This window comes from Scyliorhinus torazame, unplaced genomic scaffold (assembly GCF_047496885.1).
Source record: "Scyliorhinus torazame isolate Kashiwa2021f unplaced genomic scaffold, sScyTor2.1 scaffold_1053, whole genome shotgun sequence".
NCBI lineage: Eukaryota > Metazoa > Chordata > Chondrichthyes > Carcharhiniformes > Scyliorhinidae > Scyliorhinus > Scyliorhinus torazame.
This window is the reverse complement of record NW_027308780.1, coordinates 21,600-43,945: the sequence shown is the minus strand read 5'-3', so window position 1 is coordinate 43,945 and position 22,346 is coordinate 21,600. Positions and strand designations below refer to the sequence as shown.

Genomic DNA, 22,346 nt, shown 5'->3' with positions numbered 1-22,346 from the left:
AATCCCCTCGTTGCCACTTTCCGGCGCCTGTTCGGGTACACAGAGGGAGAATTCACAATGTCCCGTTCACCCTAACCTGTGCCAAACTGGGTTTTGATTGGATCAGTTTTTTTCTCTATTCATTCATGGCGATGTGGGCGTCCCCGACTCGGAGCAGCATTTACACCCCGTTCCCGTTGCCCCTTGTGAAGGTGGTGGGCTTGTTTGGCGGCTTTTCTTCATGTGGCCGATGCCTGCCGCAGGGGATGGGCGGGCTGAATGCGGGACGCTGCCGCAGGGGGTGGAGCGCCGGACGCTAGCACCGGGTGGCGCTGGTCGACAACAAAGATGGCGGAAGGCAAAGCGATCGGCCAGTCTGCATTTAATCGCACCTCCTTCCCCAGAAGAAGTGTCACACGGCCATTCAGCCCCTCGAGCTCGCTCCGCCACTCAATCCGATCATGGCTGATCTCCTCTCGGTCCCAACTCCATCTTTCCCGCCCGTCCTCCATAACCCTTCAACCCGTTACGAATTTAAAATCTGTCCATCTCGTCCTTAAATTTACTCAATATTCCTGCATCCACCGCACTCTGTGGGGGTGAATTCCACAGATTCATGACGCTGTGAGAGAAGTAATTTAACCTCATCTCTGTTTTAAATCTGCTCGCTCGTATCCTAAAACTGTGACCTCCCGTTCGAGATTACCCCACCAGAGGGAGCCTCCGCTCCACGTCTACTGTGCCAATACCTTTTATCACCTTCTCCACCTCAATTAGATCTCCTCTAATTCTTTCAAACTGGAGAGAGTTTAGGTCTAAACTGTTTAATCTCTCTTCATACGACAAACCCTTCCTGAGATTCATGCACAAGGACACCCAGACCCCTCTGCACTGAAGCACTTTGAAGTTTCCCTCCATTTAGATAAGAAGCTATCTTTCCATTTTTAACGACCAAAATGGATGACCTCTTACTCAGTAGGGTGGCGACTAGCGCGCCCCCCCCTCCAAGAACACTTTGTGGTGGGACAATTGAGGAACAGTGGAGGACTTTTCTTTGAAAGTCCTCAGAAAAAGTATATACCAGTGAAAAGGAAGGACTGGAGGAAAAGGGGAAATCAGCCATGGATAAGGGGGAGTAGATTTAGGACTGAGTTGAGGAGGAACTGCTTCACGGTCGTGAATCTGTGGAGTTTCCTGCCCAGTGAAGCAGTTCAGGCTCCCTCGCTAAATGTTTTTCGGGTAAAGGTAGATAGATTTTTGAACAGTAAAGGAATAAAAGGTTACGGTGAGCGGGCGGGTAAGTGGAGCTGAGTCCACAATAAGATCGGCCATGATCTCGTCGAATGACGGAGCAGGTTCGAGGGGCCAGATGGCCCACTCCTGCTCCTAGTTCTTATGTTTTTATTAACATGTGGAGGTGATTCGCGAGCCCCCCCCCCCCCCCAGCCGCGCACCGCCCACACCTGTCCTTCACCCCCCCCCCGCACAAAAAAAAACATGCTCATCCTCGCCACCGTCATGTGGCTCCTGTGCACCACTTTAGACTGGATGAGGCTTAACCTCGCACACGATGAGGACGCGTTAACTCTCCGCTCACGTCCCCTCCCAACTCCTCCTCCATTTGCGTTTGATCTCCTCCACCAGGGCGCCCGCCCTCTGCATCAATTCCTCATAAATACCCCACACCCTCCTCTCCTCTATATCATCCCCCGCCAACAGCTTGTCCCAAAACACCGGAGGCGGCAGCCCCGGGGGAAGGACGGTACCTCTCTCCTCACAAAATCCCGAACCTGCCGGTACCTGAACCCGTTCCCCTTGGGCAACTCCGCAAACGTGCCCCCGATAAACAAGTCTCTGAAGTAGCCAATCCCCATCCTCGGAACCGCGCCTCCAGCCTCGTTGGCACAAACCTATGGTTGTCGCAAATTAGCGCCCACACTGACTACATTGCCCCCACACCATTAAAGCTGACACCACCACTGGGCTCGCGGAGTATCTGGTGCCAGCAACAATGCCCTTAAACCCGTTCCCCGACACAGTGTCGCTTCCACCCCCCCCCCCCCCCCCCCCCGACCAAACTCTCCTCATCATCGTAATATTTGCTGCCCAATAATAATTTATCAAATTCCGCAACCTGCCTCCCCTTTGCCCCCGTTCCAAAAAAGCCCCCCCCCCCCCGCACTTGCGTGGCCTTCCCCGCCCACACAAGCCCCGGGATCAACCAGTTGACTTTCCAAAAGAAAAGACTTGGAGAGAAAGATAGGGAGGTTCTGAAACATGGCCAGAAACTGAGGCAGCACCGTCATTATCACTGTCGGCATCCGTCCCGCCAGTGGCAGCGGCAAAACGTCCCACCTCCCAAAATCCGCCTCCATCCCCTCCCCCAATCGAGCCAACTTCAATCCATGCAGCTGGGCCCAGCTCTGCGCCACCTGAATACCAAGGTACCTGGAGCTGGTAAACGGCGACTCAGCGGATCTCCTTTCCTGGCCTCTGGCATTGATCGGGACACCTCACTCTTTCCCATGTTCAATTTATATCCCGAAAACCGGCCTAATTCCCCCAATGCTGCCCTTCGGGTCCGGAATATATAATAACAGGTCATCCGCATACATTTTGCACCCCCCATCCCCCGATCAATCCTTCTCTAAACCCTAAGTGCCATTGTCAACGTCTCCCATCGCCAAGGCAACAGCATCGGGGAGAGCGGGCACCCCCGCCTCGTCCCGTGGCGAAGCCCAAAGTACCCCAAACGTACTCGGTTCGTCCGCACACTCCCCACCGGTGCCGTGTTCAGAGCCGGACTCAATCCACAAACCCCTGCCCAAACCGGAACCGGAACCGCCCCAGCGCCTCAAACCCTCCACCCGAGCAAAATCCCTGTCTGCGTCCATCGCCACCACTACCTCCACCTCCTGCCCCCCTCCGAGGGCATCATAATCTCGTCAAGTAACCTCCGCACATTCGTCGACAGCTGCCTTGCCTTCACAAAACCCGTCTGATCCTCGCCTACCAGCCCCGGCACACAGTCCTCAATCCGCGATGCCAGCACCTTCGCCAATCGCTGGGCATCGACATTCAGTTAAGATATCGGGTGGTACGACCCACACTTCTCCACGTCCTTATCCTTCTAAAATCAGGGAGATGGAAGTCTGCGACAATGTGGGTGGGGAGCACCCCCCCTCCCTCGCCTCATTGTACGTCCTCACCAGCACTCCACACTGAACTTCTTATAAAACTCGACTGGGAGCCATCCTGCCCCCAGGCCTTCCCCACCTGCATCACACCTGTCATGATATCCACATTATCATATCATGGTGCAATCACACACACACTGATGGACAGGTCGATGGACCAATCAACACACACACATCGCAGCCAATCACCAGGGAGAGCACACGCACTATAAAACCAGGAACACCACAGTTCCCGCTCATTCTACCAGGAGATAGCTCAGAGCACAGAGCTCACACCGCGCCACTCAGACATACACCATGTGCTGAGTGCCTCACCAAGATGGTGCTAGGGTTGGTCCACAGGTTGACTGGTGAAGTACGAACCACAGCCAGAGGATAATAGTTATTATTGCACAGAATAATTAAACAGAGTTGTACTATCTACAACTGTGTTGGTTCATTTGTGTATCGGAACACCCAACACGACAACACCCACATCGCCCGTCACCTCCCTCAACCCGATTGGGGCCCACAGCCCTGAACCCTCCCCCCTCCACCGTAGGGAACTCCAACGCATCCAGGAACCAGCGAATCCCCTCTTTCCCCATCGGAGGCTCCGATTCACAGAGCCTCCTATAAAAGGCCCCATTCAACCCTTCCCGGTCCTTCACCACCTTACCCCTCACTTGACCAATCTTCCTCGCCGCTGCCTGCTTCCTCGCCTGATGGACCAGCATCCTATTCGTCTCCTCCCGGTACTCATACACTGGCCCTCTGTCCCTCCGTAACTGCCCCACCACCTTCCCCGACGACACTGACCCAAACCCCAGCTGCAGCCTCTGCCTCTCCTTCAACAGCCCCTCCCTCCAGCTGCACCAAGTACCTCCTGTCCACACTCAAGATCGCATCGACCAGCCTTGCCCTCTCCACCCGCTGCACCCTCTTTACGCCCAAATCAAAATAGACTCCCCTCTAAGCATTTAGGGCCTCCCACAGCCTGGCAGCTCTGACCTCCCCCCGTATCGTTCACCTCCACATAGCCCCAAATGGCAGCCCGCACCCACTCACCCCCCACCCACTCACACCCCCCGCACCCACTCACACCCCCCGCACCCACTCACCCCCCCACCCACTCACACCCCCTCACCCACTCACACCCCCCGCACCCACTCACCCCCCCACCCACTCACACCCCCTCACCCACTCACACCCCCCGCACCCACTCACCCCCTCACCCACTCACCCCCCTCACCCACTCACACCCCCCGCACCCACTCACAGCCCCCTCACCCACACACATTCCCTCGCCCACTCACACCCCCGCACCCACTCACCCCCCCACCCACTCACCCCCCTCACCCACTCACCCCCCTCACCCACTCACACCCCCCGCACCCACTCACAGCCCCCTCACCCACACACATTCCCTCGCCCACTCACACCCCCTCACCCACTCACCACCCCTCACCCACTCACACACTCCCTCGCCCACTCACACCCCCCTCACCCACTCACACACTCCCTCGCCCACTCACACCCCCTCACCCACTCACACCCCCCTCACCCACTCACACCCCCCTCACCCACTCACACACTCCCTCACCCACTCACACCCCCTCACCCACTCACACCCCCCTCACCCACTCACACCCCCCTCACCCACTCACACACTCCCTCACCCACTCACACCCCCTCACCCACTCACACCCCCCTCACCCACTCACACACTCCCTCGCCCACTCACACCCCCTCACCCACTCACACCCCCCTCACCCACTCACACACTCCCTCGCCCACTCACACACTCCCTCGCCCACTCACACCCCCTCACCCACTCACACCCCCTAACCCACTCACACCCCCCTCACACACTCCCTCGCCCACTCACACCCCCTCACCCACTCACACCCCCCTCACCCACTCACACACTCCCTCGCCCACTCACACTCCCTCGCCCACTCACACACTCCCTCGCCCACTCACACCCCCTCACCCACTCACACCCACTCACACCCCCCTCACCCACTCACACACTCCCTCGCCCACTCACACACTCCCTCGCCCACTCACACCCCCTCACCCACTCACACACTCCCTCGCCCACTCACACACTCCCTCGCCCACTCACACCCCCTCACCCACTCACACCCCCTCGCCCACTCACACACTCCCTCGCCCACTCACACCCCCTCACCCACTCACACCACCTCACCCACTCACACCCACTCACACCCCCCTCACCCACTCACACACTCCCTCGCCCACTCACACCCCCTCACCCACTCACACACACCCTCACCCGCTCACACACCCCCTCACCCACTCACACACTACCTCGCCCACTCACACCCCCTCACCCGCTCACACCCCCCCTCACCCACTCACACACCCCCTCACCCACTCACACACCCACTCACCCACTCACACCCCCCCTCACCCGCTCACACCCCCCCTCACCCGCTCAGACCCCCCTCACCCACTCACACCCCCCTCACCCCCTCACACACCCCGCTCACCCGCACCCCCCTCACCCACTCACCCCCCCTCACACACTCACACCCCCCTCACCCGCTCACACACCCCCTCACCCGCTCACACACCCCCCTCACCCGCTCTCACACCCCCTCACCCGCACCCCCCCTCACCCACTCACATCCCCTCACCCGCTCACACCCCCCTCACCCGCTCACACCCCCCTCACCCACTCACACCACCCTCTCACACACCCCCTCACACACTCTCCTCACCCACTCACACCCCCTCACCCGCTCACACCCCCCCTCACCCACTCACACCCCCTCACCCGCTCACACACACCCTCACCCGCTCACACACCCCCCAACCCGCACACACACCCTCACCCGCTCACACACCACCTCACCAGCTCACACACACCCTCACCCACCCCTCACCCGCTCACACACCCCCTCACCCACTCACACACACCCTCACCCACCCCTCACCCACTCACACACCCACTCACACACACCCTCACCCACCCCTCACCCGCTCACACACCACCTCACCCGCTCACACACACCCTCACACACCCCTCACCCGCTCACACACACCCTCACCCACTCACACACACCCTCACCCACCCCCACACCCCCTCACCCACCCCTCACCCGCTCACACGCCCCCTCACCCACTCACACACCCCCTCACCCCCTCACACACCCCGCTCACCCGCACACCCCCCTCACCCACTCCCACCCACTCTCACCCGCTCACAGCCCCCCTCACCCACTCACACCCCCTCACCCACTCACACCCCCTCACCCCCTCACTCATCCCCTCACCCACTCACACACCCCCTCACCCACCCCTCACCCACTCACACGCCCCCTCACCAACTCACACACCCCCTCACCCCCTCTCACACCCCGCTCACCCGCAACCCCCCCTCACCCACTCACATCCCCTCACCCGCTCACACCCCCCTCACCCACTCACACCCCCTCACCCACTCACACCCCCCTCACCCACTCACACACTCCCTCGCCCACTCACACTCCCTCGCCCACTCACACACTCCCTCGCCCACTCACACCCCCTCACCCACTCACACCCACTCACACCCCCCTCACCCACTCACACACTCCCTCGCCCACTCACACACTCCCTCGCCCACTCACACCCCCTCACCCACTCACACACTCCCTCGCCCACTCACACACTCCCTCGCCCACTCACACCCCCTCACCCACTCACACCCCCTCGCCCACTCACACACTCCCTCGCCCACTCACACCCCCTCACCCACTCACACCACCTCACCCACTCACACCCACTCACACCCCCCTCACCCACTCACACACTCCCTCGCCCACTCACACCCCCTCACCCACTCACACACACCCTCACCCGCTCACACACCCCCTCACCCACTCACACACTACCTCGCCCACTCACACCCCCTCACCCGCTCACACCCCCCCCTCACCCGCTCACACACCCCCTCACCCACTCACACACCCACTCACCCACTCACACCCCCCCTCACCCGCTCACACACCCCCCTCACCCGCTCAGACCCCCCTCACCCACTCACACCCCCCTCACCCCCTCACACACCCCGCTCACCCGCACCCCCCCTCACCCACTCACCCCCCCTCACACACTCACACCCCCCTCACCCGCTCACACACCCCCTCACCCGCTCACACACCCCCCTCACCCGCTCTCACACCCCCTCACCCGCACCCCCCCTCACCCACTCACATCCCCTCACCCGCTCACACCCCCCTCACCCGCTCACACCCCCCTCACCCACTCACACCACCCTCTCACACACCCCCTCACCCCCTCACACACTCTCCTCACCCACTCACACCCCCTCACCCGCTCACACCCCCCCTCACCCACTCACACCCCCTCACCCGCTCACACACACCCTCACCCGCTCACACACCCCCCAACCCGCACACACACCCTCACCCACTCACACACCACCTCACCAGCTCACACACACCCTCACCCACCCCTCACCCGCTCACACACCCCCTCACCCACTCACACACACCCTCACCCACCCCTCACCCACTCACACACCCACTCACACACACCCTCACCCACCCCTCACCCGCTCACACACCACCTCACCCGCTCACACACACCCTCACACACCCCTCACCCGCTCACACACACCCTCACCCACTCACACACACCCTCACCCACCCCCACACCCCCTCACCCACCCCTCACCCGCTCACACGCCCCCTCACCCACTCACACACCCCCTCACCCCCTCACACACCCCGCTCACCCGCACACCCCCCTCACCCACTCCCACCCACTCTCACCCGCTCACAGCCCCCCTCACCCACTCACACCCCCTCACCCACTCACACCCCCTCACCCCCTCACTCATCCCCTCACCCACTCACACACCCCCTCACCCACCCCTCACCCACTCACACGCCCCCTCACCAACTCACACACCCCCTCACCCCCTCTCACACCCCGCTCACCCGCAACCCCCCCTCACCCACTCACATCCCCTCACCCGCTCACACCCCCCTCACCCGCTCACACCCCCCTCACCCGCTCACACCCCCCTCACCCACTCACCACCCTCTCACACACCCCCTCACCCCCTCACACACCCCCTTCACCCACTCACACCCCCTCACCCGCTCACATCCCCCTCACCCACTCACACCACCCCCTCACCCATTCACCCCCCCTCACCCACTCACACCCCCTCACCCACTCACACTTCTTCACCCTCTCACACCCCCTCACCCACTCACATCCCCTCACCCACTCACACCCCCCTCACCCACTCACACCCCCCTCACCCACTCACACCCCCTCACCCACTCACACCCCCCTCACCCCCTCACACACCCCCTCACCCGCTCACACACGCCTCACCCGCTCACACCCCTCCACCCACTCACACCCCCCTCACCCACTCACTCCCCCCATCACCCACTCACACCCACCCTCACCCACTCACACCCCCCTCACCCACTCACACCCCCCTCACCCACTCACTCATCCCCTCACCCACTCACACACCCCCTCACCCACCCCTCACCCACTCACACGCCCCCTCACCAACTCACACACCCCCTCACCCCCTCTCACACCCCGCTCACCCGCAACCCCCCCTCACCCACTCACATCCCCTCACCCGCTCACACCCCCCTCACCCGCTCACACCCCCCTCACCCACTCACACCACCCTCTCACACACCCCCTCACCCCCTCACACACCCCCCTCACCCACTCACACCCCCTCACCCGCTCACACCCCCCTCACCCACTCACACCACCCCCTCACCCATTCACCCCCCTCACCCACTCACACCCCCTCACCCACTCACACCCCTTCACCCTCTCACACCCCCTCACCCACTCACATCCCCTCACCCACTCACACCCCCCTCACCCACTCACACCCCCCTCACCCACTCACACCCCCCTCACCCCCTCACACACACCCTCACCCGCTCACACACGCCTCATCCGCTCACACCCCCCCACCCACTCACACCCCCCTCACCCACTCACTCCCCCCCTCACCCACTCACTCCCCCCCTCACCCACTCACACCCACCCTCACCCACTCACACCCCCCTCACCCACTCACCCCCCCCTCACCCACTCACACCCCCCTCACCCCCTCAAACACCCCCTCACCCGCTCACACCCCCCTCACCCCCTCACACACCCTCCTCACCCACTCACACCCCCTCACCCGCTCACACACCCCCTCACCCACTCACACCCACTCACCCACTCACACCCACCCTCACCCACTCACACCCCCCTCACCCCCTCACACACCCCCTCACCCGCTCACACCCACCTCACCCCCTCACACCCCCCCTCACCCACTCACACCCCCCTCACCCCCTCACTCACCCTCCTCACCCGCTCACACACACCCTCACCCACTCACACCCCCCTCTCACCCACTCACACCCCCCTCACCCGCTCACACACCCCCTCACCCCCCCGCCCTCGTTCCCCAACAGTCCCACATCTAATCTCCACTGCGGCCGTTTGGTCTCCCCCTGAACCATCCGTAAATCCCCCCAACGCGACGTGTGGTCGGAAATCGCAATCGCCGAATACCCCGAGTCGGCCAGCCCCGCAATCTGGGAGTATTCCCGGTGCACACGGGAGACAACTCCTTCACCCTCGGTCTCCCAAAACCTCACGGGCCTGCCCCTACACCATGCGCTCCATGAACCCCCTCAGCTCCTTAGCCACCGCCGACACCCTCTGACCTGGGACTCGACCGGTCCTAGTTCGGGTCCAGGGCCGTATCGAAGTCCCCCCCCCTCGTTATCAGCCGATTCGTGTCCAGCTTCGGACTCTTTCCCCAACACCCGCCTCATAAAATCCATGTTGTCCCAATTCGGGACATAAACGTTTACCACCGGCATCCCGTCCAGCTTCCCACTGACCCACCCCCCCGGATCGGCCACATGCTCCCCACCTCAAACGCCGTTGACCAACACCGCCGCCCCCCCCTCGTCTTCATATCCAGCCCCGAGTGGAGCACCCGCCCCACCCACCCCTCCCTCAGCCTCGTCAGATCCCCCCAGCTTCAGGTGCGTCTCCCGTCAAAACACCACGTCCGCCTTCAAACTCCTCGGATGCGTGAACACACGGGACCATTTAACCGGCTCGTTCAGGCCTCTCAGACTCCACGTGACCAGCCTGATCGGGGGAGTGCTAGCCCCCCACCCCCTGCCAATTAGCGAGCCCCCGGGCCGTGTCACATGGCGCTCCGAGCCCGCCCCCCCATGTCCACCGCCACCTCTCCCTTCCCTAATGCACCCATGTCAGCAACCCTCCCTCCTCCCCCCAAACAAAGAACCAACCCCATCTGCCCCCCCCACGCCTTCCTCCTGATGACCCCCCCACACTTCACTCCCGTTAACTAACCTGCCCAGGTGGCCCCGCCCAAGGCCTCTGACTTCCCCTCCCCCCCCCCCCCCCCGACCCACCCCTCCCAAGCGCTGACAGAGAAAAACAAAGGCACACTCGCCATCGCCTATGCCCCCCAAGCTGCCCACCCCATAACACTTCACAATGAACACAAAGCTCCTCTCCAAAGTTCAGTGTCCTCACTCTCCTCCCAGTGTCTGGTCCCTCATAAAGTCCATCACCACCTCTGGCGAGTAAAAATAAATCACCTGTTTCTGATGTGTCACCCACACGCGGGCAGGGCACGAAACCACAAACTTCACTCCCTTCGTGAAGAGGGCAGCTTTTACCCGGTTGAACCCGGCTCTCCTCTTCGCCAACTCCGCACCCAGGTCCTGATAGGCCCGCAGTTCACTCCCTTCCCAGGTCACCTCCTGGTCGGCCTCGCCCATTTCAGGATCTTTTTGCTCCAAGAAGCGATGCAACCTCACCACCATCGCCCTGGGTGGCTCCCCCGCCTGCGGCCTCCCCCTCAGCGCCGTGTGGGCCCGATCCACCTCGAGAGGCCGGTCGAAGATCCCCTCCCCCATCAGCCTCTCCAGCATCCTCGCCACGCGTGTGGCCGCCTCCGCTCCCTCGATGCCCTCGGGCGTTCCTCAAGTTCTGTCTCTGGAGCGATTCCCCAGGTCCTCCATCTTCTCTCTCAGCCTCTTCTGGCCGCCCGCCATCATCCCCACCTCCGCCTCCAGCGAGGCCTCTGCTCCTCGTGCTCCCCCACCGCCTCCTCCACCTTCTGAATCGCCAGGCCCCGAGCCTCCAGCCTCTGCCCCACTTCCTCAATCGCCGCCCTGAGCGGCTCCACCACCATAGCCGGGTCCTCCGAGGCCTCCTTGCCTTTCAAAACCTTCACCAGCTGCTCCGTCAACCACTGGGGTGGGCAGCGCTGCCCCCTTGCCCTCCGCCATCTTAACCCGTGGCACATGAAACTTGTTCCAGCTGCTCTCTCGTTCTCGTGGCATTTCTCGTCCACTGATCCATACACCAGCCTCACAAGAGGAGTATAACCTTCCCTGGGCACTCGCACACTTTCTGCACTCAATAAAAAACCCATACGGGTGAGGAAGGACCAACGAAACCCACCTTGAGCGGGAGCCACCAAACGTGCGACCACTCACTCCATCACCGCCACCAGAAGTCTTTGGCTCACTCTCCTAACCTATCGATACCCGTTTGTACGGTTCGTACTTCCTCATTGCAACTTACAGTCCAACCGATATTAGTGTCAACTGCAAATTTGCCTCTAGACCCTTCTATCCCTGTATCCAAGTCATTGATATAGATTGTAAGTTGGGGTCCGAGGACCGAACCCTGTGGCACCCCCCTAGTTACATCTTGCCAACCAGAAAAAGACCCATTTCTCCCGACTCTGTGTCTTCTGTCCATCAGCCAGCCTTCTAATGTCATGTGACAGTACCTGTAAGAAATGGGTGTTTATCGAATAGCTGTAGTGGATGTACCTTTAAGAAATGGGGTTTATCAAATAGTTGCAGTGATGTAATAATGTCATGCGAGAGTACCTTTAAGAAATGGGTGTTTATAAATGGGTGTGAATATAAATATCTGTAGTGAGAGTACCTTTAAGAAATGGGTGTTTATTACTGCAGTGATGTCAGCGAGTGGCTGGAGCTGGGCTGTCTGTCAGCTTTTTACTTTCGTTTTAGGCTGTTTGCTGCAGGGTGTGCTTTAGTTTCGTTTTCAGTGTTGGAGCTGAAGCCAGACAGAGCAGGTGTACTGCCGTTCTCTCTGCCATGAAAAGACTATCTCTTGATCATTTGGTGAATTCAGAATTATAAATGTTTTCAGTAGTGACTTTTAACCTGATGTGCTTCTGATAAAGGTTTTGTTTTTTAAGTCGTATGGATGTTAAAAGGAAAGTTTTATTTAGTGTTGTAGTCTTTGGGGGTTGTATTTGAATTGATGGTTGCTAAGATGTTCACTGTATGTTTTAAAAAGGTTAACTTCAGTTCATAGAATAAACATTGTTTGGCTTTAAAAAATACTTTTCCATTTCTGCTGTCCCACACCTGTAGAGTGGGCCGTGTGTTACCCATACCACAATCTATTAAAACGTGTGGGTCAGATGAACTCCATGATACACCTTGGAATTCTCTAAATCCTGGCCCATAACAATTGGGGGCTCGAGGGGGATAAAAGTCTATCTATTGGATTGGCTTAGTGAACTTAAAAACAGTGAGGGGTGAGCATATTGTGGGAGCTTTTCAGGTGTGGTATTTTAGTTTAAGTGGGGAGTGTGTTGTGGACAATGGCTGTTTCAGAGGCTCAGATGTTTTTGGGGGTGGAGACGGTCACATGCAGTACCTTACGGACAGAGACTAAAAGCAGACTGTTAGATTTGGCAAAAACATTGCAGTTAACACTACCTGACAAAATGCGAAAAGATGAGGTAATTATGGCGGTGGTTAAGCATTTAAAGTTGCCTGAGGTACAGTTTGACTCACTGGAAATGGCAAAAATTCAGTTGCAAATTAAACAAATGGACCATGAGAAAGAATTAAAGCAGCTTGAATACGAAAGAGAGAGAGCAGAAATGAAAGAGAGAGAGCGGAAAAAGAATGAGAGAGAGAGGAAAAAGAAAAGGAGAGAGAAGAAAGGAGAAAAGAAAGAATAGCCCTAGCAGGACAAAAAGAAAGAGAAAGGGAGATACAGATCAGGGAAAAAGATAACGAGAGAGTGAACTTCAGAAAATGGCCATGAAACATGACAGTTAAAATTGGCAGATGTAAAGGGAAACGTACAGTTGGATGATAGTGATGAGGATCGTGAGAAAGAGCGTCAGAGTCGAAGGCTTAGTGGGAATCTATTTAAATATGTCCAAGCATTGCCAAGGTTTGACGAGTTGAAAGTGGAAGCCTTTTTCATTTCATTTGAGAAGGTAGCTAAACAAATGAAATGGCCACAGGACATGTGGGTGTTACTGATTCAAACAAAGCTGGTAGGTAGAGCTAGTGAAGTCACTACCAGAGGAGGTATCTGGAATGTATGAGGAGGTGAAGAAATCCATCTTAAGTGCATATGAGCTAGTGCCTGAAGCTTACAGACAAAGGTTTAGAAATTTGAGGAAAGAATTTGATCAAACATACATGGAGTTTGAAAGGCTCAGAGTAATTTTGATAGGTGGATAAGGGTTTTGAAAATAGACCAAACGGATGAAGCTCTCAGAGAAATTATACTTTTGGAGGAGTTTAAAAATTCAATTCCTGATGTAGTGAGAACTCATGTGAAAGAGCAGAGGGTTAAAACTGCGAGATTAGCAGCAGAAATGGCAGATGATTATGAATTAGTTCATAAATCAAAGATTGGTTTCCGACATCAGTTTCAGCCGGTGAGGGATAGAAACTGGGGACATGAGAAATACTCAAGTGGTAAAGGTAAAGGTGATCTGATGGGAGACAATAAGGAGAGTGTACCTCAGATTAAAAAAGAAATCCAGGAGGGTGGAAAAGAAATGAAAAGTTTAAAATGTTTTCACTGTAATAAACTAGGCCATGTAAAGTCACAGTGTTGGTGGTTGAAGAAAAGCACTGGGAAGGCTGATGTGATAAAACAGGATAAGACAGTGGGGTTTGTTAGAGTGGTAAAGGAAAGCCCAAGTGAAGCGAAGGAGGTGCAAAAGATTGTACAGCCTAATCAAAAGGTGATGGATAAGAAGGTGCCAGATCTCTTTAAATAATTTACTTGTGCGGGTCAAGTTTACTCATGTTTATCAGGAGGAGTAGGTAAAGAAGTCACAATTTGAAGAGATACGGGAGCTGGTCAATCTTTAATGGTAAGAGATGAGGAGTTATGTAGGTTGGGAAGAATACATAGTACATAGAACATACAGTGCAGAAGGAGGCCATTCGGCCCATCGAGTCTGCACCGACCCACTTAAGCCCTCACTTCCACCCTATCACCGTAACCCAATAACCCCTCCTAACCTTTTTGGTCACTAAGGGCAATTTATCATGGCCAATCCACCTAACCAGCACGTCTTTGGACTGTGGGAGGAAACCGGAGCATCCGGAGGAAACCCACGCAGACACGGGGAGAATGTGCAGACTCCGCACCGACAGTGACCCAGCAGGGAATCGAACCTGGGACCCTGGTGCTGTGAAGCCACAGTGGTAATCACTTGTGCTACCGTGCTGCCCACAATGTTGCCAGAAAATGTGGTAATATGTGGAATTCAGGGTGAGAGGGGTAGTGTTCAATTATATAAGGTAAGGTTGGAAAGTCCAGTGAAGAGTGGTGAAGTGGTAGTAGGAGTAATAGAGAAACTATCTTATCCAGGAATACAGTTTATCTTGGGTAATGATATAGCTGGATCGCAAGTGGGAGTGATGCCAACTGTGGTTGATAAGCCAGTGGAAAATCAGACAACTGAATTGTTGAAGGACGAATATCCTGGGATTTTTCCGGATTGTGTAGTAACAGGGTCGCAAAGTCACAGGTTAAGACAAGAGAATAAATCAAAGAGTGAAGATGAAGTTGAAGTGCAATTATCAGAAACAATTTTTGATCAGATGGTTGAAAAAGAACAAGAACAGGTGGAGGATGAGGCGGATATTTTTAGTTCAGGAAAATTGGCGGAGTTACAACAGAAAGATATAGAAATAAAACGGATGTATCAGAAAGCATACACAGAAGAGGAATCTGAGTGTATACCAGAGTGTTATTACCGTAAAAGTGATGTCTTGATGAGAAAATGGAGACCTGTACATATGCAGGCGGATGAAAAGTGGGCAGAAGTTCATCAAGTAGTATTGCCGGTAGAAAGGAGGTGTTGTGAGTGGCACATGAGGTACCAGTGGGAGGTCATTTGGGAATAAGGAAAACTCAAGCTAAAATCCAAAAACATTTTTATTGGCCTGGACTACATAAAGATGTAGTGTAATTTTGTCAATCATGTCACACATGTCAAGTGATAGGGAAACCTCAAGCAGTGATAAAACCAGCACCCTTAATACCCATTCCAGCATTTGAGGAACCCTTTTACAAGGGTCCTAATTGATTGCATAGGACCGCTTCCTAAAACAAAAAGTGGGAATGAATATCTTTTGACTATAATAGATGTGTCTACTAGGTTTCCAGAGGCCATTCCCGTACGTAATATTACAGCTAAAACGATTGTGGAGGAGTTACTTAAATTCTTTACTAGATATGGACTACCCACAGAAATAGAATTGGATCAAGGATCAAATTTTACCTCAAGGTTATTCATAGAAGTTATGGATAGCTTAGGAATAAAACAATTTAAATCAACTGCGTACCATCCGGAATCGCAGGGAGGGTTAGAAAGGTGGCATCAGACATTAAAGACAATGTTGAGGGCTTATTGTCACGATTATCCAGAGGATTGGGATAAAGGAATTCCATTCGTACTGTTTGCAATTAGGGATGCTCCTAATGAGTCAACCAAATTTAGTCCTTTTGAACTAATTTTTGGTTATGCGGTAAGAGGACCACTTAAATTGGTGGGTGAGAAATCGGAAATTACACTATTGGATTACGTGTCAAGTTTTAGGGAACGATTAAATAGAGCAGGTGAATTGGCGAGACAACATTTAAAAGTTGCACAAAATGTGATGAAACGGGTAGCGGACAAGAAATCCAAAGTTCGTAGTTTTGCCAGTGGGGATAAAGTTTTAGTGTTGTTACCAGCGGTAGGTGAACCTTTAAAAGCTAGGTTTTGTGGACCTTATCAGATTGAAAGGAAATTAAGTGAGGTGAATTATGTGGTAAAAACACCAGATAGAGGGAAGACTCACCGAGTGTGTCATGTGAATATGCTTAAAAGGTACTTTGAAAGGGAAGGAGAGAAAAAGGAGGTTTTAATGATTCTAACTCAAAGTGATGAACCAAATCCAGATGACTGTGAATTTGACATCCCTCAAATTAAATTGGAAAATGAGGATGTTCTTAAAAATTGGGATAAATTGTTGAGGTATCTTCCAGAGGAAAAATGAACTGACCTGAAAGAGTTATTGATATCACATGGGCAGGTTTGTGGAGATAAATTGGAAAGTACTAAAATGGCTATACATGATGTAGATGTGGGAAATGTTGTTCCAATCAAGCAACATCCATACAGACTTAACCCTTTAAAATTGGCACAGATTAACAAAGAGATGGAAAGTATGCTTATAAATGGCATAATTGAAGTGGGTTGCAGCCAATGGAGCTCACCCATAGTGATGGTACCAAAACTAGACGGTACCCAATGGTTGTGTGTGGACTATAGAAAGGTTAATGCAGTTACAAGAACGGACTCTTATCCTATCCCACGTTTGGAGGATTGCATTGAGAAAGTGGGACAATCAGTTTTTATTTCCAAACTGGATTTACTTAAAGGTTACTGGCAGGTACCTTTATCCAAAAGGGCGAAGGAGATTTCAGCTTTTGTGACTCCAGATGGTATTTACCAATTCAAAGTTATGCCATTTGTCATGAAAAACGCCCCAGCAACATTCCAGTGGTTAACTAACAAAGTTGTTTCAGGATTACCCAATTGTGCGGTATACATCGACAATCTGGTAATTTTCAGCCAGACATGGACAGAACATTTGAAACATCTGATGGAGTTGTTCAATCGATTCCGGAGGCGGGTTTGGTGATAAACCTAACCAAAAGTGAATTTGGAAAAGCCCAACTCACTTTCCTTGAGGAGCTTTCGAGACAAAGGGAAATAATGCGATTTCTTGGCATGAGTGGATTTGATCGAACATTTGCGCAAAAGGTTTGTAGCATGATTGCTCCACTGATGGACTTGCTGAAGACAAGTTGAAAATTTCAATGGACAGCGGACTTTCGACAGGCATTTGACTGCCTGAAATCTGTGATAACCAATGCTCCTGTGTTGGAGAATTACAAGGGACTCTATCATCAGATTGAACTAAAGTATCTGACTTTAAAGAGCAATGCCGAGGCGTAGAGAAATGGACGGATCGTGCAGAGACCTTCTTGTTGAAAGAGACTGTCAATCATGAAGGATTTCCGTTGGAAGAAGAACAAAAAGAAAAATGGACTGTATTATTATACCTGTTTGTGTGTGTTGTCGTTTGAAACAATACAATACATTTACTGTGTGCATTTCTTAAAGGATGGTGAAAAGGTCAAAAATGAAACCATCTTGAAGTTGATGGTTTATTTTTTTTTCTTGGGGGAGAGGTGTCATGTGAGAGTACCCTTTAAGAAATGGGTATTTAAGAAATGTACCTTTAATAAATGGAGCTGCTCATGTTACTGGAGTGATGTCAGAGTGTGGGTGGAGCTGAACTCCACTTCTGCTTTTTAGTTTCAGTTTGAGGAGAGCTTGGGTGTGTCTGTGTTTTTCAGTGAGCTGAATCTGAAGTTAAAAGTGAGCTGCACTGCTGTGATCTCTGCCATCCAAAGACTATCTTTGGATCATTTGGTGAATTCAGAAGAATTATAAATGTTTTCAGTCTTGAATGTAAACCCTAATATGCTCCTGTTTGAAGGTTTGTTAAGTCTTTTGGATGTTAAAAGGACAGCATACAAATTACCTAGTGTTGTATTCTTTGGGGGGTGTATTTGATTCCCTGGTTGCTAAGATATTCACCGTTTGTTTTAAAAAGGTTAACTTGAGTTCATAGAATAAACATTGTTTTGTTTTAAAAAAAACACTGATTCATTTTCTGCTGTACCATACCTGTAGAGTGACCGTGTGCTCCCCATTCCACAACCTATTAAAAATTGTGGGTCAGGTGAACTCCATGAAACACTTTGGGATTCTCTAAACCCTGGCCCATAACAGAATAGCTGTGGTGGTTGTACCTTTAAGAAATGGGGTTTATCAAATAGTTGCAGTGATGTAATAATAATAAACACTTATTGCCACAAGTACGCTTCAATGAAGTTACTGTGAAAAGCTCCTAGTCGCCAAATCCCAGCCCCTGTTTGGGGAGGCTGGTACAGGAATTGAACCCAAGCTGCTGGTCTTTTTCTGCATTACAAGCCAGCTGTTTAGCCCACTGTGCTAAAGGGTGGAGCTGGGCTGTCTGTCTGTTGTACTTTCGCTTTGGGCTGTCAGCTACAGGATGTGTTTGGTTTTGTTTTGCAGATTGGGAGCTGCATCCAGAGAAACAAGGTGTAATTCTGGTCTCTCTCTGTATGAAAGGAATGTCTTCAGATCACTTGCTAATTTAAAAGTGATAACTGCTCTCAGTAGAGAATTTAAACCTGATCTCTGTGTTAAAGAGGTCTTATGGATGTTGCTAAGAAAGATTAAGGGTTACTTATAGAGTACAGTATTCTTTGGGGGGGTGGGGGTTGAGTTGATAGTTGATAGTTGCTAAGATGTTTACTGTGTGCGTTTAAAAATATTAACTGGATTCATAGAATAAACATTGTTTTTGTTTAAACATACTTTAGCTCTCTGTTGCACCACACCTGTAGAGTGGGCCCTTGTGCTCCCCATAACCAAAATCTCTTTAAAGTTATGGGTCAGGCGAACTCCATCATACACTTTGGGGTTCTCTAAACCCTGGCCCGTAACACAGAAGTTACCCCTAATCCCATGTGATCTAACCTTATGTATTAAGCTTCTGTGCGGCACATTCATCAAATGCCTTCCGGAAGTCCAGATATACTACATCTATACGATCCCCATTATCCATTTTGCTTGTTACATCTTCGAAGAACTGTAGCAAATTAGTCATGACATGATTTAGCCTTCATGGGGCACAGTGGTTAGCACACTTGCTTCGCAGCTCCAGGGTCCCAGGTTCGATTCCCGGCTTGGGTCACTGTCTTGTGCGGAGTCTGCACGTTCTCCCCATGCCTGCGTGGGTTTCCTCCGGGTGCTCCGGTTTCCTCCCACAGTCCGAAGATGTGCAGGTCAGGTGGATCGGCCGTGATAAATTTCTCTTAGTGTGCAAAAAAGGTTAGCTGGGACTATAGGGAGAGGGTGGAGGTGTGGGTTTAAGCGGGGTGCTCTTTTCAAGAGCTGGTGCAGACTCGATGGGCCGAATGGCCTCCTTCTGCACTGTAAATACTATGGTAAAACCATGCTGACTCTGTTGGATTGCATTTTGACTTTCCAAATGTCCTGTTATTTCTTCCTACACCAAACGTTGACTCTTGTTTGTCTCTCCGGAAATGTTGTCCGGACCTGCTGCGTTTTTCCAGCTGTTTTCATTTTGAATTCAGATTTCCAGAATCTGTGGTATTTTGCTTTGGTTATTCCTATTGTTGGAAGTTTGGAAGCTGTTTCCTTCAATGGTGGTGACGGAACCTATCAGCGGGGATTTGAAGAAGGTAAAAATGAGTACTGCTGGAAAAATAGACGTGCGCTGTCAAAGTTTTCCGTCTCAGACTCATCAGGATGGCTCGCAAAAAAAATTGCCAACGTTAACAGGGGAACAGTATGATGCACTATCAATTATGACGCGACGAGAGTAGAGAGTAATCGAGGCTTTATTACACAGAGATGTGTGGCCTCCTACAGCTGCTGCCAGAATGGCTGCAGTTCGGTGAGCACACACATTTATACTCCGCCTACTGGGCGGGATCTACCTCCGTACCTGTAGTACAGGGGCCTTACCGTAATACCCTCGTATGTGGTGCAGTATATACAATATAATACAACAGTGGTGACTACCACACAGTAGGATTGGATTGGATTGGATTTGTTTATTGTCACGTGTACCAAGGTACAATGAAAAGTATTTTTCTGCGAGCAGCTCAACAGATCAATAAGTACATGGGAACAAAAGAAAATAAAAGAAAATACATAATAGGGCAACACAAGGTACACAATGTAACTACATAAACACCGGCATCGGATGAAGCATACAGGGTGTAGTGTTAATGAGGTCAGAAGCACATCAGGCTTACATTCACTACTGAAAACATTTAGAATTCTAAATTCACCAAATGATCAAGAGATAGCCTTTTGATGGCAGAGAGATCAACAGTACACCTGCTCTGTCTGGCTTCAGCTCCAACACTGAAAACGAAACTAAAACAGCCTAAAACGAAAGTAAAAAGATGACAGACAACCTAGCTCCACCCACTCTCTGACATCACTGCAGTAGTAATCACCCATTTCTTAAAGGTACTCTCACTACAGATATTTATATACACACCCATTTATAAACACCCATTTCTTAAAGGTACTCTCACATGCCAGCATCCCAAACCAAATCTGGCACCAACACAGCCTTCGCCTTGTTGATCCCTGCCCATCTCCTGGCCAGCTCCACTCCAATGTCCTGATAGATCCAGATTTGGTTTCCTTCCCAATTGCAATCCCGCTGCTCCCTGGCCCTCTTCAGGACCTTTTCCTTGTCCTGGAACTTGTGCAGACATCGCCCGCGGCGGCTCCTCCGCTCTTGGCCTCTGCCTCAGGGACCTATGGGCCTGCTCCACCTCCGGGCCTTGTCCAGCACCTCCTCGTCCACAAACCCGGCCTGCATCCCCATTGCACTTGATCCCGTCACTCCCTCCGGTCGGCCCACAATCCGGACATTTTGCCGCCTGGCCCTGTTTTCCTGGCCCTCCACCTTTCCTCGCAGCGTCTTGCACACGTTCCCCAGAATCACCATCTCCGCTTCCAGCATTACAATCCCATCACTCTGGTCAGACACCACATTCTCCACCTCCTGGATTGTCACCCCCCCCTCCAGGCTCTTCTGCATCCGTTCCAGAGTCCCACAAAGAGGTACCACTGCCCCCTCAATCGCCCTCGGCCAGTCACCCTCCACTTCTTTACGCTGCTGCCGAAATTCATCCTCAATGAAGCTCATCAACTGCTTCATGGGCAGATTTCCGGTCAACGACGACCCCCCCCCCCCCCCCCCCCCCCCAACCCCAATTTTTATAATTGTTGCTGTGGCCGCGAGTCCCCTCCAGCTCTTTAGCCACGGCTCTCACTGTCTTCTGTCGAGTTTGGTAACCCCCATCTTAGGAGACCTTACCCCCTCCCCCACTCCACTCTCCGCACAACCTTTCCGCCAGAATTCCCCAAAGATCGGATAAAAGGGGCCAAATCCAACGCCTCCAATCAAGAGCCGCCCTGTGTGCAACCACTCACTCCATGGCCGCCCCCGGATGTCCCTTGCATCTTGTAGACGGTACACACGGCTGCCGCTGTGCGTCGGTGGGTGGAGGGAGTGGGTGTTGAAGGTGGGGGTTAGCGTGTCGATCGAGCTGGGGGGGCGCGGGCTGCTTTGTCCTGGATGGTGTCGAGCTTCTCGAGTGTTGTCGGAGCCGCGCTCATCCAGGCGAGTGGGAGAGTCCATCACACTCCTGACTTGTGTCCTTGTAGATGGTGGACAGGCTTTGGGGGGAGTCAGGAGGTGAGTTACTCTCCGCAGGATTCCCAGCCTCTGACCTGCTCTGGTAGCCACAGTATTTATACGGCTGGGTCCAGTTCAGTTTCTGGTCAATGGTAACCCCCAGGATGTTGATCGTGGCGAGGGGGGGGGAGAGAGAGATTCGGTGATGGTACTGCCATTGAATTTGATTGCTACACCTGCATGCTAACTCTCTGTGTCTCTTGGGTGAGTAGGCCCAAGTCTCTTTGGGCGTCAACATTTGGAATCTTCAGGCGCTATAAAAATACATTCCGTTTTTCCATTCTTACACTCAAAGTGAAATAACTTCACTGCTTTTTCCAGCTTTTCCTGTTTTTACCTCAGGTCTCCATCACCCGCAGTGACCTGCTTTCATTTGAACAACGTCACACGTTCCGACATTGTACTGCACCTTGTTGCTCGTTGT

General features: G+C 53.2%; 1 protein-coding gene across 1 annotated transcript in view; it reads right to left on the bottom strand.

Moving 5' to 3' along the window:
• Positions 1-21,382, bottom strand: part of LOC140406947 (uncharacterized) — a 28,585-nt gene extending 7,203 nt beyond the window's left edge. Inside the window, exons 1-2 of the mRNA XM_072494786.1 lie at positions 21,014-21,382; positions 19,689-19,857 (exon numbers count right to left, since the gene is read on the bottom strand). Of these exons, the coding sequence (XP_072350887.1) occupies positions 19,689-19,857; positions 21,014-21,382 (538 nt within the window). The remainder of the gene's footprint in view (positions 1-19,688; positions 19,858-21,013) is intronic.
• Between the last annotated feature and the right edge of the window lie 964 nt (positions 21,383-22,346).